The sequence below is a fragment of the Platichthys flesus genome, chromosome 6 (genome assembly GCF_949316205.1).
Source record: "Platichthys flesus chromosome 6, fPlaFle2.1, whole genome shotgun sequence".
NCBI classification, from domain to species: Eukaryota; Metazoa; Chordata; class Actinopteri; order Pleuronectiformes; family Pleuronectidae; genus Platichthys; species Platichthys flesus.
Genome location: NC_084950.1, coordinates 18,037,565 through 18,050,468, shown reverse-complemented (window position 1 = coordinate 18,050,468; position 12,904 = coordinate 18,037,565). Strand labels below are relative to the sequence as shown.

The following is a 12,904-nucleotide window of genomic DNA, read 5'->3' as shown; positions in this document are numbered from 1 at the left end:
GCTGTTCAACATCACATCTTTTTTTAAATGTTTTTGTACACAAGAATGGAAGTATCACACAGCTTGTTAGCGAGTTCGAAACATATACTCTGTACAGAAAGACAGAAGCATGGGAAATTACTTTCCAGATTATAATCTGATATTATTTTTAAGTTTCACCTAGAGCAGGAGCACGTTTTGAGCAGGCAGGTTGATTTGTGAGTTGTAGGTCAGCGCTTTAATAGTTTGTGTTCTCCAGTGGTTTTTAGTATTGTTAGATTTCCTGAAATCTAGCTCTGATTCATTTTATGGCAGCGTCAAGTTTTTGAACAATCTCGTTTCTATCTTCCAAGAGACTCATAACAAGACAACATAGTATAGTTATTAAAGATACATATCATACTTGCTGCAGACATTTATTTTTTATGATTTTCATTTACTTTTTTAAAAACTTTAGCTCGAGTCAGAAATGAACACTGAGCCACACTATTTGATAAAATAACTAATTATTATATTTAAGGGTGAATTTACGCTTAGATATTCCTGCAATCAATCTGGCAGTGTTGAATCAGACAGCATGTCCTGCACCAGCAAAAAAATCCAATACTTGACAACACTTTGTCAACTTTGGTTGGTTGATAGTTGTGATTTTGTATCTAAAGATTTGTCCTGTTCCTCCAGCCATGTTTTTTTTTTGACCAGACTGCTCTCTGAAGTCTGTTTGACAGACAGGTGCCCATCAATTCAGCTCGTACTCTTATCACCTTCTCATTAACTGAGGCAGGGGCAGGCCACACATTACCAACACAGACACCGTGTCTACAGGGCAGCCATTAGGCCCAACAACAGACCCCTGCTGGGCTCCTGGCAGGGGGAGCTTGTTAATTGTGTGGCCTTATTGTTCTCCCAAATTGGTCTGTGACTCTAATTGCCCAGTTAGTCCCCTCTTACGGGCTGTACTCGTCTACCCAAACTCCACTCATCAGATCGGGCCGTAAAAGAAAACAAAAAAAACATTGGCTGTACTGTGGCTGATGGAGGGCTGTGGCCGGCTGGGAGTCGGGCCAATCAGAATGGGCTTTACTGTGGCACGTCTGAAGCATGTCTGAGGCCGCAGGCTCGGTGGGATAGAGACCTCTGATTCATGAGGGCCCAGAGGCATCAGGAGCAGATCTGCATCTAAATCTGGAGACAGACGACATCTAAACAAACACGATGATGCTGTAACGTGGCTGTTTTGTTAGATTTAAGAGGCATAAATACAGGAGACAATAGAGAACGAGACAAATTAGCTCTGACGTCTTTGCCGCTGGTCTGCGTCTCAGGACGGGATCTGTGGAACTCTTGAATGGGATGTTAGGAGTGTGTAGATGTTGCCCTGGTTATTTTTAAAATATACGAAATGCCATTGAAAGACATCCCGTTGAATATTCACATCTATATTATTTCCAAAAGAAAGGACAGAAATGTACATATATGTCCTTAGAACATCGTTTGAAGCAATCATTTTTAAACCGCATGAACCCATTTTAGACTGTATAACACAGATCTTTGTTTTTCTGACAAGCGCCAGTTGTACAGTAGCTGATGCTGAAATGTCTTTGCATCAAACAGGCAAGCGAAATAAAAGCAGCCTCGTGGTATTTTGCATGTGGGTCTCAGTCGGTGTTATTGGCACATCAAAGCCAGGTGAGCAGGAGAGACGCTGCCTTGCTAATGAGAACCGGAGGCCCTGCCGAAGAAACCCTCCAATTAGGAAGCAGGAGCACATGAAAGGGACTGGCAATATGTAGGAGACTGTCTGTCTACGAAAAAATCTGATTTCTCTCCAAAGGAGCTCAGAGATGATTGTGTTTTATTTGTCTCTTCATATTAGCCTACGGAGAAGGGGGTGCAATTATTTTCTATCTTTTTCAGACAAGTTATTACGTAAGAAGTGAACAAAATAACAAACTCACGATTGACTCGCTGGAAAAGCTCACAGGGTGATAAGCATTACATGTCAGTTTACACTACTGTCTCATACCTCCTACAACATAAAAGCAAATGAACGTATTCAGCTCTGTGTTATACTGGGCCTCAGTCACACAGTGAAAGCTGGGCTGTGATTGCCCATTGTGATTGCCCCCCCCCCCCCCCCCAGCAACCTCACCCTTCTCATTCTCACAACGCCCTCCATCTGCTTACGGCCCCCCTCTCTGTCTGCAGTCATCACAAAACAAGCCGTTGTCTCCCAACACATCGTCTCGGTGTCTTTGATAGGTACTTGATAACAGACTGGAGACTTGATGGGGCTGGCTCAGCACCGGTATATAAAGCGAGCTGCAGCAGTGACAAAGCCATCCAAGGACAGCACTGTCTCCTGACAACACCAGGCAGCCCTCAGTCAAAAGCTGATCTTTCCATCTCCTGGATTCCCTGTATTTTTTTGGCGAGACTCTTTCGACATGGCTCTGTTCTTCACCCTGGCTCTCCTGGCTCTGGCACCACATCTTTCAATGGCATTTGACATGGGGCAGTCCACTCGCTGCGTCACCATCCCTAACCAGATGAAGGTCTGCAAAGACGTGGGATACTCCGAGATGCGTCTGCCCAATTTCCTGGGCCATAGCAACCTGGAGCTGGAGGTGGTGCCACGGTCGGAGGACTGGAAGCCCCTGCTGCAGACAGGCTGCCACCCTCAAGCCCAGGCCTTCCTCTGCTCCATCATCGCCCCCGTCTGTCTCGACACGTAAGTTGAATTTACCACTTCTTTTTTTACTCTCTGTTTGTCCACAAATTGCCCAATAATTCACTCCCATGTTTTCCTGTGTACATTGTTTGACATTCGTTCTTTCTCTCCTTCAGTTTCATCCAGCCCTGCCGCAGTCTGTGTGTGGCAGTGAGGGACAGCTGTGCCCCAGTGCTGGCCTGCCAGGGTCACCAATGGCCAGAGGCTCTTGAATGTGACCGATTCCCGGCTGAAGAGGAAACGTGCCTCACTCCCCACGCGAAAACAAGTCACTTTGCCAAAGGTAAGGACCACAGTCTTACTATTATACTGTATTATTACATATCTCTCAAGTGCTGGCTGTTCATGTTGCATGTTATTGCTTCACATGCCCTGTAATTTTACTAAATGATTTGCTTTTGATCCCAGATCTTCCTAAACCTGCTTGCCAAAACTGTCCAGCGGTGGAAGAGGCTCCTGCAATGGAAACTGTCCTGGAGGCTTTTTGTCATCATGACTTCAGTAAGTCAGAATTCTTTCAGAAAGCTGTGGCTTGCTGATGCGTAATGATGTTAGTTGAGTCAAATTTTTCAGTCCTGTTTATTAATTTATTTCTTCTCTTTTCCACAGCTGTAACCGCCAAACTCCATCGCCATCGCCTTCCCACGGGTGAACCAGAATTTGAGGTGGGGGGCCGGGTCGAGTTTATCCATCAGGGACCTCTGCTGCCCTACGACACAAAGCTCCTGCTCCAGCAGTGGCTCCTCATCAACCTGCGATGTGCCAAAGTCCTTGTGCGCTCTGGACGCTCCCAGCTGTACGTGCTGACCGGCTCTGTGCAGCCTGACGGCACTCTGGCTCTCACCCAACTCTTCCCGTGGCACAAAAAAGACGCAAACATTGCAGTGGCCACACGTAAGTGGAAGCACCACAGGTGTTGATTGGCCTGATACTTAACAAATGAAAACTAGAGCCCTGAATCAATGATTGAATTGTAGAATCACATAACTTTTTAAGATTATATATCAAGGAGCAGTTTTGAGAAGGAGACTTTCTTAACATTGGGTGTTAATGAGAAATTGTCCAGCAAGCTAAATGGAAAAAGGACGAGAGCTGGACTCAGCTAAACATCAGCACTATTTGCTTCCCTCTGTAGCTCTCGGTCTCATCTCTGTTCTCGCAGCACATTGGAATTAAATGCACTCAACTCTTGTACATAGTAATAATAAATGTAAATTGATTGTAAATTCTATTTTCTATAAGGATATTGGTGTATTTATGAAATCGTTTTGATGTGTATTTTATAAGAAAAAGATGACAATAAAATATTTGCGTTGTAAAACTATCTCTGATGGCTATTTGTGATTATTAACAATGTTGCACATAAATGCACCGTATGAGTGTGTGTGTGTGTGTCAATGGGCGATATCATTTACCATTTGTTGTCGATCACATTGAGTCGTTATTTAATGCTGGCAAATTGCACTTTTAAACAACAAAGGGAAGGGGGTATGTACAGGAGAACCGGAGCAGCACGGCACTGTTTTTTCTATCGTGTTGCCATACCAAGTATTAGTATTGTACTCTCAAATTGGTCTCCCCATAATGTAGAAAGGGACTCAAACTGGTTGGAATGACTGGAGACTGTATTCATAGTGGGTGCGTGTGGTGCTGATCGTACAATGTCGCACTAATGAGAAGATGAATCACTTGCTTTACATCTGAATGGGCCTGTTTTCATGACCAGGCTGAACAGGTCTCATTGGGGTTAATGGACAATGGGGTCATTCAAAAACGCTTTTTCACAATACTAGTTCCCTGCACAGATAATGAGCTGTCCTGCGGTTTAAAATAAATGATGAATGCCTTCAAAGTTGACCCTTAATTATCTCTGTATGAGTTTGTTCAGGGGACATGTTTTCCCTCGAGCGACAATGGGTAGCAGTGAAGTTATGGCGTCTTTATTCAATAGCACGCAATAAAAATGGTATTCATCACGATTTTGATTTTACTGCTAAAGCAAGATAAACGCCTTGAAGATTTGAAAAGGGTTAACTTACACAAAGTGTTGACAATTACCAACAGCCTGCATCTTCTGTATTCTTTTATTTCCTAATTTACCAATATGAGAAAAATGTTAGTCATTTATTCCATACTGTAATGTTGTTTGTAATTTTAAATTGACAAATTGCCCACGTCCGTCTTCCGTGTGTAAGACAGTTTCCGCCTGGAATAGTTGTGTCTGCTCTGGGCCGAGCGGATAACTAAGCCAAGCATGTGACGTGCAAATTCCTTTTTTTTTTAATCACTTGGTATGCTTTATAAAGTCACTTGTTTTAATCAGTGACATCATTATATGACTTAGCTTCTGCTGGAAGTACTCTAGCAGCAAAAGAGCTCTACTCGTCATCCCGTGCATCATCATCTACAAAGGAGGCATGAAAAAAGGTAAGATGAAATGTCAAATGGAATTTAATTTTAAAGCAGTGTTATCATCTTGGGTGACTTTGTTTTTTTTTCCAGTTTGGTTTACCGTCCTCACACTGGTGTACCTGGAGCGTTCCATGAGGGCTGGCTCAGCTCCGATCTGTGCTTACGGACAGGCTGGATGTCTCCTCCCTTCCCTGGCCGATCTCTTTGATAGAGTCATACAGCACTCTTCAAGAATGCATGGCATCTCCAGTGATCTGCACTCTGAATTCGTGAGTCCTTTTTTTCAACTCTGGTCTTGACATCACCATCCATCACCCTTCATTCAGGCCCAATTCATTCATCATCAATCATTCCTGTTTGGGCTGACAACTTTTTCAAGCTAAGATAGCAGTGAGTGAGTGTGATTTGTGTTTCTTTCTGCGCAGGAGCAGTATTTCCTTCCCAGCAAACACCTCATCGGAAAACGGAAATGCCACACATACGGAATACTGACGCCAGACGACAAAGAGAATGCCCAACGAATGGGAGTGAGTGTTCATTTAAATATGTCATGGTTCATGCACGCACGGAAACGATACCACTGCATCTTAACATCAAGACCATGTTAATTAAAAGTTCAGTGCTTTACGATTTTGGATAAAATGGATCTATTAGCAGAAATTGAAAATAAAATAATCCTAGTGATGTTCTCACTAGGATTACTTAATTGTAGGAATTGTGGTTTTCTTTACCCTAGAATAGTTTCCACAGGTTCTCTTTCATGTTTGGAATGGGAGGGTGAGGTGAAGGGTATATTCAGCTGCAACATGCAACTTCACAAATAACTTCCACACAGTGACCCATTAACTTTTTTCACTTGCAGCGAGAACAACTGACGGAGGTGATCCTGAGGCTGCTGGGGGCTTGGGGTGATCCCTTGTCCCAGTTCTACCAGAGCATGTCTGAGGATCAGAATCAAGACTTCAACCACTACAGCTCCAACAAGGCACTGGAAATCGGTGATATGGTGTACGAGCTGAGGGATGGAGTAGCTAAAATGGCGGAAAGGGTAAGAAGAAAATATATAACAGAATATCAGTAGAAAATATCTGTTATTTAAATTTTTTTGTGTATATTTACATTTCGGTGACATACCGTATGTCTCTTTATTTGTTCTTTTATGAAATGAGTTGTGTCTCTTGAATCCCCCCCCCCCTTAGATGAAGCTGTTGGGAGTGCTTGACAACACTGTGGGTTTCGTTTCCCCTGAGAGTTTTGTCCCCCTCTCTTCCATTTCCTTCTACAAACGGGGAGAGCTCAGATCAATGGACCACCATGATCTGCTCTACTGCTTCCGCAGAGACTCCAACAAAGTCAAAAACTATCTACGGATCCTGAAATGCACCACCCTCCCCGGACTGGACTGTTGATAGTCACTGCAAAACAGTGAAGTACGAGGCCTTTGCTTTTACCTACAAATCGGGCTCTTGCTGCATGTGCTCATGTCCTTTGTAATGTACGAAATTAAAATGTCCAAAAATAAAAGACTAAGTAAACCTACTCTATCCTCGTTGGTCATCTTATGAATCGGGAGCTCTGCATATCTACAGGTGTGCTGCACAGTGCTTATTATAATGTAAGAGGTTTTGCCCCAGAGCGACACAGCTAGAATAAATATTGAGGACAAGTGGATTCACTGAAACACTTTATTTACAACAGATCTATGCATTTAAGATCATGAAAAGAAATATTTACAAAATATATCATGAGTAATTTGACTTCAAGAAGGATTTGGGGTAATATTGTAAAGATTACCAAAGATGAGACAAGAAATCGCTGTTCGCCGTTTTCCTCCGATACTGTTCAACCAATTGACTTCAAACTAGGTTGTTTCATTGGACCTGAGGAAGTGTGGTGTTGACAGTGTTTTGGCTGAGCAGTTGCACATTTTAACCCACACACGCGATGCACAACTAAGACACCATCAGTGACATTGCAGAATGATGCTTAGATGATGCTATGCTAGTTACCAGATGGAAAATAGTCTAATTTGTAAATGCAGCAAATGTCGTGACAAATTTCCCCCTTTAACTGATTGTAATTATAATCGGAGAGTAGGAATCCTCCTGGAAAGACTTGTCAGGGTAATAACCATGAAATTGATCATCCGAAGCCAGTGAAACCCAATGAGATGATTGACCAGGCAGTTGAGCCTAATCATGTTTCTTTTTTAACGAAACAATCCCTTGCCTTCTTGACAGAAAAGTTAACATTATCAGTTTTAGTTTTCACAGACAGCATATTCCATCCACATTTTTTAAACAACCCTACTGTGGAAGTCAGAAAGTCCACATTTTACTCTCCACTCATTACAGCCCCTCATGTGTCTCTGACACTCTTGTGTGGTGGTGATTGCTGTGTCTTTGCGCCAGTGTTATTCTGAGGTGGTTCTTCCTCGTCCTCTGCGAGACCTCGGGCCATGAGCTCATCCATCGGGGAACGGGTATTATGGACCTCCTTCTCCTTGCAGTTTCTCCACTTCATTCGTCGGTTCTGGAACCAGATCTTCACCTGGAGTGAAAGAATCAATTTAGTTCAATTTCTGTCGTCCAGTCATTGTTAGCCATGCCAGTGGTGTAGATCTGTCTGGCTACCATTTAGGGACACTCTGAAATATCTCAAATACATGCAGACATTCATGTCGGCCAGTGATCCTGAAAGTTTCGCTCCAGGACGACTATGAAGCTCCTATTTGTGGCTTTGAACAATTGTGTCTCAACAGCTATTGAAAAAAAAAAATGGTATAAAATTCAAAATCCCCTACAGATTGGTTATCCTGGTTAGACTTTTTATTGGCACTGTCATCGGTTCAAAATTTCAATTTGACTTATAATTTGGTTTATTAACAAATCATTTCAAACTAATGAAATAAGCTGCAGCTTGAGCTGTACCTAAAATGTTCTGCTTAAACAACTAATCATCAAATGTAAACCAAATGGGCAAATGGTAAGTATTATACCTGATTAGCATCAGTATGCTAGCATTATTAACACCTAACCCAGCCTGTTAAAGGCAGCAATGTTGCACCTTCATTCAGCCTAGCTGTTCTGTATAAGAAGTGCAAATAGGGAATGGGGGTGCGTTGTTGTTCGGCCTGTATGCCAGCCAGGGAGGTAGTTGTAATAGTCACAGAGTCAAATCAATGAAATGAGTCTGAAAGTAGGGACACATGCTGACGCTGTTGTGTTACACATCATTGCTCTGATCCTAGAGTGCCAACATGCTATGGGTCCATTGGGAGCATTTGAATATGTAGCTTAGCCAAGACCACCACTAGTATGGCTTTAGACTCTTTGCATGTTAAAGCCAATATTTATCTTGATGTTGCTCACTTGTGTCATGTTTCTGCCCCCTCACATTTACATGCATGTCTTTAAGCTAACGGGCAGTCTTCAATTATTCGTCACAAAGTGAGATTTAGGTTCCTTCATCAAGAGTTGATGATGAAAACCTTCAGGATCATTCAAAGTGTCAGGTAATATACACATCCGATTACCTGTGACTCTTTGAGACTGAGATCAGCTGCCAGTTTGTTCCGGTCTGTCTTGCTGATGTACTTCTGTCTGCGAAAAGTTCTCTCCAGCTCCTTCCGTTGTTCTTCTGAGAACACAGCCCTCCGAAGGATCCCTCTGCGAACTTTCGGGCTCACATCAGCAGACCACATCCGAAGATTTGCTCCCTCTTAAAGATGAAAGGGAAAAAAAATAAACTTTATTATTGTCAGTGGGAACCATCCTGCAGATTTTTGTAAGGGGGAGAAAGGGTACATGTAGCCGCTGGGAGAATACAGACTTGCAGTGAATTGAGACAAACCAGCTAAATTAATATTTAAACTGCCCAGATCAGATTATTTACGGATCATTTATACGAGATTTAAGTCAATTGAATTCCGAAGTAAAAAATCAGATTCGGTCCACAGCCGCCCTGTATACATTTTTTACCAACCATTACCCCATTTCCTTCCTTTTCAAACCAAGATGATGCCTGTTTTTGTCACACTCACTTTATCACTCACTTTCAATTCCTCTCCCTCTGTTTGCCCAATTTAACAAACTGGGGGTGACTAAAGAGAATAGAAAGCCATTTCAACTGTGAAAAAAGAGATTTGGTGACCTGTGAGGAGCAATCCCACGCTGCTTCACTCACAGGTGCACTCACAACAAAAGTCAAGTGGAACAATTTATCCGATCCATTCAACGTTGCCTTTTTAATCTGTACGACAAATCTGCACATAGACCACCTCTAGGGAGCACATAAGAGGTTTCGACATGCTTCTCAATTCTCTATTGGGACTCAATGGCTTTCACTTAAATAGCTGATTACCAGGTCATTCCTGGGCAACGTGTGTGTCTACCCTAGTGGGCCAACTATAGAGCCCTGGGGGACACCAACAATAGAGCCGTTCAATGGAAATGCCATTACGCGATGGCTCAGTAGCCCAACACTAAATCTTTTCACTTGCAGGTATGAAGCAAGTTTGTATGTGAAGATGAGCTCGAATAAGTCTATAAAAGTCACTTTCATTGAATGCTTTATGTCGTAGTCAAGAGGTCTCCAATGGGAAGGAATGGGAGTTGAGGGACAGGAGAAAGGAGGGGGGGCAGCGAACCAAACCCTTTAGCCACACAATGGCCGGGGGATGTTCCTGGTCCATCCCTCTTCTGCAGAGAAATGGGCAGGTTTTTTGTGCTTGGCGGAGTTCATTGCTGCAATGAAAAATTGCAGTGAGGTCGCGTGTGGATGGTGGAGTGAATGTGCCAATTGGTCACGGCCTGACTTGGCATTGTTGTGTTGCTGGGCACTGTGGGAAAGTGTCAGCCTACTAAGGCGATTCCAGGGACCTGTGGGATGAGGCCTTTCTGATTTGTGCTTTTTTCCACAAGTCTTGACAGGCATCATAGGATGCAGCAAGTAATAACTTCCAATTGCTTTAGGACAATGCCAAAATAAGACAGCTGCTAGATTTAATGCTACCCAAGTATAATATTGTAAAAGTGTACTTCTGCTACTCAAGTCTTAAATTAGATGCATTTCAAGCACAATTCTTGGACAATTTTAACATTTCATTGTTGCTCTTTCCAGGATGTTTTCAATTTTATGGCAGCCTTAAAATTTAACTTGAATGTGTTTAAATTTACAGCAAAATTAATTTATGTGCTGTGGGAGTATTAAACTTTGGATCAATCTGCCTTATTCAGCAGTAACAATCTGCACCTGGAAATTATGATCTTCATATGACAGAAGACAAGATGTTTATTAGCTCTGCATAGCTTTGCCAGTAAAAGTCTGTATTTGCAAGCGCAAAATAGGGGGCCCCAGTGACTCAAAAGCCTTGCAACACAGCCCCCCCGCTTCGTCCTGAACAGCCGTGAATGGTTATGAATAGAGCTGTGCAGAGTGGAGCGGAGAATTAGTTCTTTGGTATTGCATCAGTAATTAGCTGGGGAGAGCATGGGAGACCGGGCTGATGCTAATGCTTAGAGAGTAGCTGAGGCATTGCTGATGAGGCATAAAACACTCACTGGAGAAGACGGGAGGGGGGCTGGACCCACCGCAGCATGCCAGCAGATACTGGGGGCTCCGCAGGAAAACACTGTTGAGAACACCTGCAAAGACAGATAGGGACAGTCAGATATGGTCATGTAATATCCAGGTGTGACATATGGTCTTCAAGGGACTCTATGAGTCCCACTCTGCCTCATTTTATTGGTTGTTTTTCTTATCTACTTTTTTAACAACAGTGCTGAGCTTAAGGCGATGAGCACAGATGGACCTTCTACTTTTTTGAATGATGGAATTTTGTAAAATTTGATCTTATTTGAAACCTGCAGAGGAAAGATAGGTAATCCAGTCTGATAAGTATTTGCTTAAATGACGCTAAGGCTATCAAAAGTATCATGTTGTGATTAGAGGATACAAATTTTTCTTGCATATCTTTATAGTATTCTAATAGAAACATTTAGATTTTCCTTCTCAAAACATTTGCAGTTGTTGTATCTATTGGATCAGTAGATCCAATTATCTACTCTTGACTATCAGTTATTTGTTGATACTTTTGGTATTTATTTAAATGTATTACCAATTTTTTATTTCATTTTGTTGAGTTTCTAACTAACTTAAAATATTTTTTTCTTTACTTTGCCATGTTTTCAATGGCAAAGTAAATGTTTTTCTTTGCCATTGAAGGTGGGGCAAAGTAAAATGTTTCAAATTAATTTGGTAATTTGGAAAAATGAATGTGATAATAAATTATACATTGATTGCATAAAAACAGTTAATAATGGTAGTGTGTGAATGACTCATGCCATGCGTAGTTGTGATCTCTCTTACAACATAGCCCTCTTACAAGACATGTTATCTACCTCATTTTAATTTAAGAGCTATAGATAATTTCCTATTTAAAAGAAATACCTGAAGCTTAATTCATACCTTAACATTATTTATCTTTATAAAAATTATAAGTCATTGTGTTATATTATACATTGTAGCTCCACACATTTAAAACCCTGTCATAACCAAATATATTAGACTAAGTTTAAAAATAAGCTTTGCTTAGAAAGAAATAAATCAGTTCACCTGAGTGTGCCAGAAGTGGTCCTCCTAGGTCTTTCACCTGCTGGGGACCCTGGGCCTGGCTTTGGAAGGTTCTATGCTCATGGCCCCAGGTTCTTCTGGAATGTTCACATGCTGCTCGTCTCAGGTGTCCCCCGATTGTCCCTTCCGAGCGGGCTGAAGACGTCTGCAGTAGATTGTCAATGAGAAAGCTCTTCCCCGAGCTCCCGAAACCCGGTAAAGCGGGAGGAGAACCAGGCATATTCCTCCTGGAGTAGCTCTGAACTGAGACCATCCTGTTCACACAGTGACCCGAACACTGGAGCTCCCTCTTCAGCAGTCACTGCTCAGTGACACCAAATTCTCCTCTAATCCCTTCTTGAGTGACCAGGCCAACTTCATTAAACTCTGGAGAAAACAAAAGTTCTCTGCTCTTCCTCTTTCGGGCCTGCACTTTGCTACAGGGCTGCGTCGTGATTGGCTGAGAGGGTCTAATGTGCTTCTCAATTCAGATAAGGCTGGGGTCCTTTCTGGAGTGGCAGAAGGTGGGTCTGGTTCATTCATTATGTCAACTAGCCTATTAAATGATAGACACCAGAGACAATGAACTGCTGGCAAAAGTTTAACATGCACCAAACAGACCTTTATAGTAGTAAATAGTTTTCTCTATTCTCCGGACTCCTCAGAGCTCAGTCGTGCTTTAGACTAACCTCACAGAGGTTCATTAACAATGTGCTTTTATGCTGTTTCATTTCAGAAACATTTAGCCTGTGAGAGTTTTCTGAATTGTTAAATAATCCAAAGGTGACAGAACACATTGGTGTGAATACATGTGTTGACAAAATAACGTGTTGACTAAAATAGCATGTTGACAAAATAACATGGTCAAATAATAGGAAAAGGTGCAAGAATTGAATAAAATAAAACTTCTAATCTTTTTACCTAACCTACGGTCACTTTGTACTGCCTTACAAGATGACTTGTTTTTTTTAGTTGGCGGCATTGCATCACAATTTTATTAATAATACCACTAAACAGTGGTTAAACTTTTTTAGGTATTTAAAATAAAACTTTTTTCGAACATTTTACGAAATGCTAATACTGAATTGTTTTAGTGGATGAAAATTCTTCACACTAATCAGACTTATTGAGTACATTTTTATTTTATGTTTTAACAGGACAGCATTATTT

General features: G+C 41.9%; 3 protein-coding genes across 3 annotated transcripts; 2 read left to right on the top strand and 1 right to left on the bottom strand.

The window, feature by feature from the left end:
* Positions 1-2,426: 2,426 nt before the first annotated feature.
* On the top strand, positions 2,427-3,654 carry szl (sizzled). Its single transcript, XM_062390893.1, has 4 exons — positions 2,427-2,710; positions 2,827-2,993; positions 3,119-3,211; positions 3,320-3,654. Exons 1-4 carry the CDS (start codon positions 2,427-2,429, stop codon positions 3,628-3,630), a joined length of 855 nt encoding a protein of 284 aa, XP_062246877.1. The 3' UTR covers positions 3,631-3,654.
* A 1,473-nt stretch (positions 3,655-5,127) lies between these two features.
* On the top strand, positions 5,128-6,531 carry LOC133955077 (prolactin-like). Its single transcript, XM_062389729.1, has 5 exons — positions 5,128-5,137; positions 5,213-5,391; positions 5,548-5,649; positions 5,985-6,170; positions 6,322-6,531. The coding sequence occupies exons 1-5, from the start codon at positions 5,128-5,130 to the stop codon at positions 6,529-6,531; spliced, it is 687 nt and encodes a 228-aa protein (XP_062245713.1).
* Positions 6,532-6,885: 354 nt separating this feature from the next.
* Positions 6,886-12,008, bottom strand: dbx2 (developing brain homeobox 2). Its single transcript, XM_062389728.1, has 4 exons — positions 11,738-12,008; positions 10,684-10,767; positions 8,658-8,842; positions 6,886-7,672 (listed from the first exon to the last, which is right to left on the bottom strand). The coding sequence occupies exons 1-4, from the start codon at positions 12,006-12,008 to the stop codon at positions 7,481-7,483; spliced, it is 732 nt and encodes a 243-aa protein (XP_062245712.1). The 3' UTR covers positions 6,886-7,480.
* Positions 12,009-12,904: the final 896 nt, after the last annotated feature.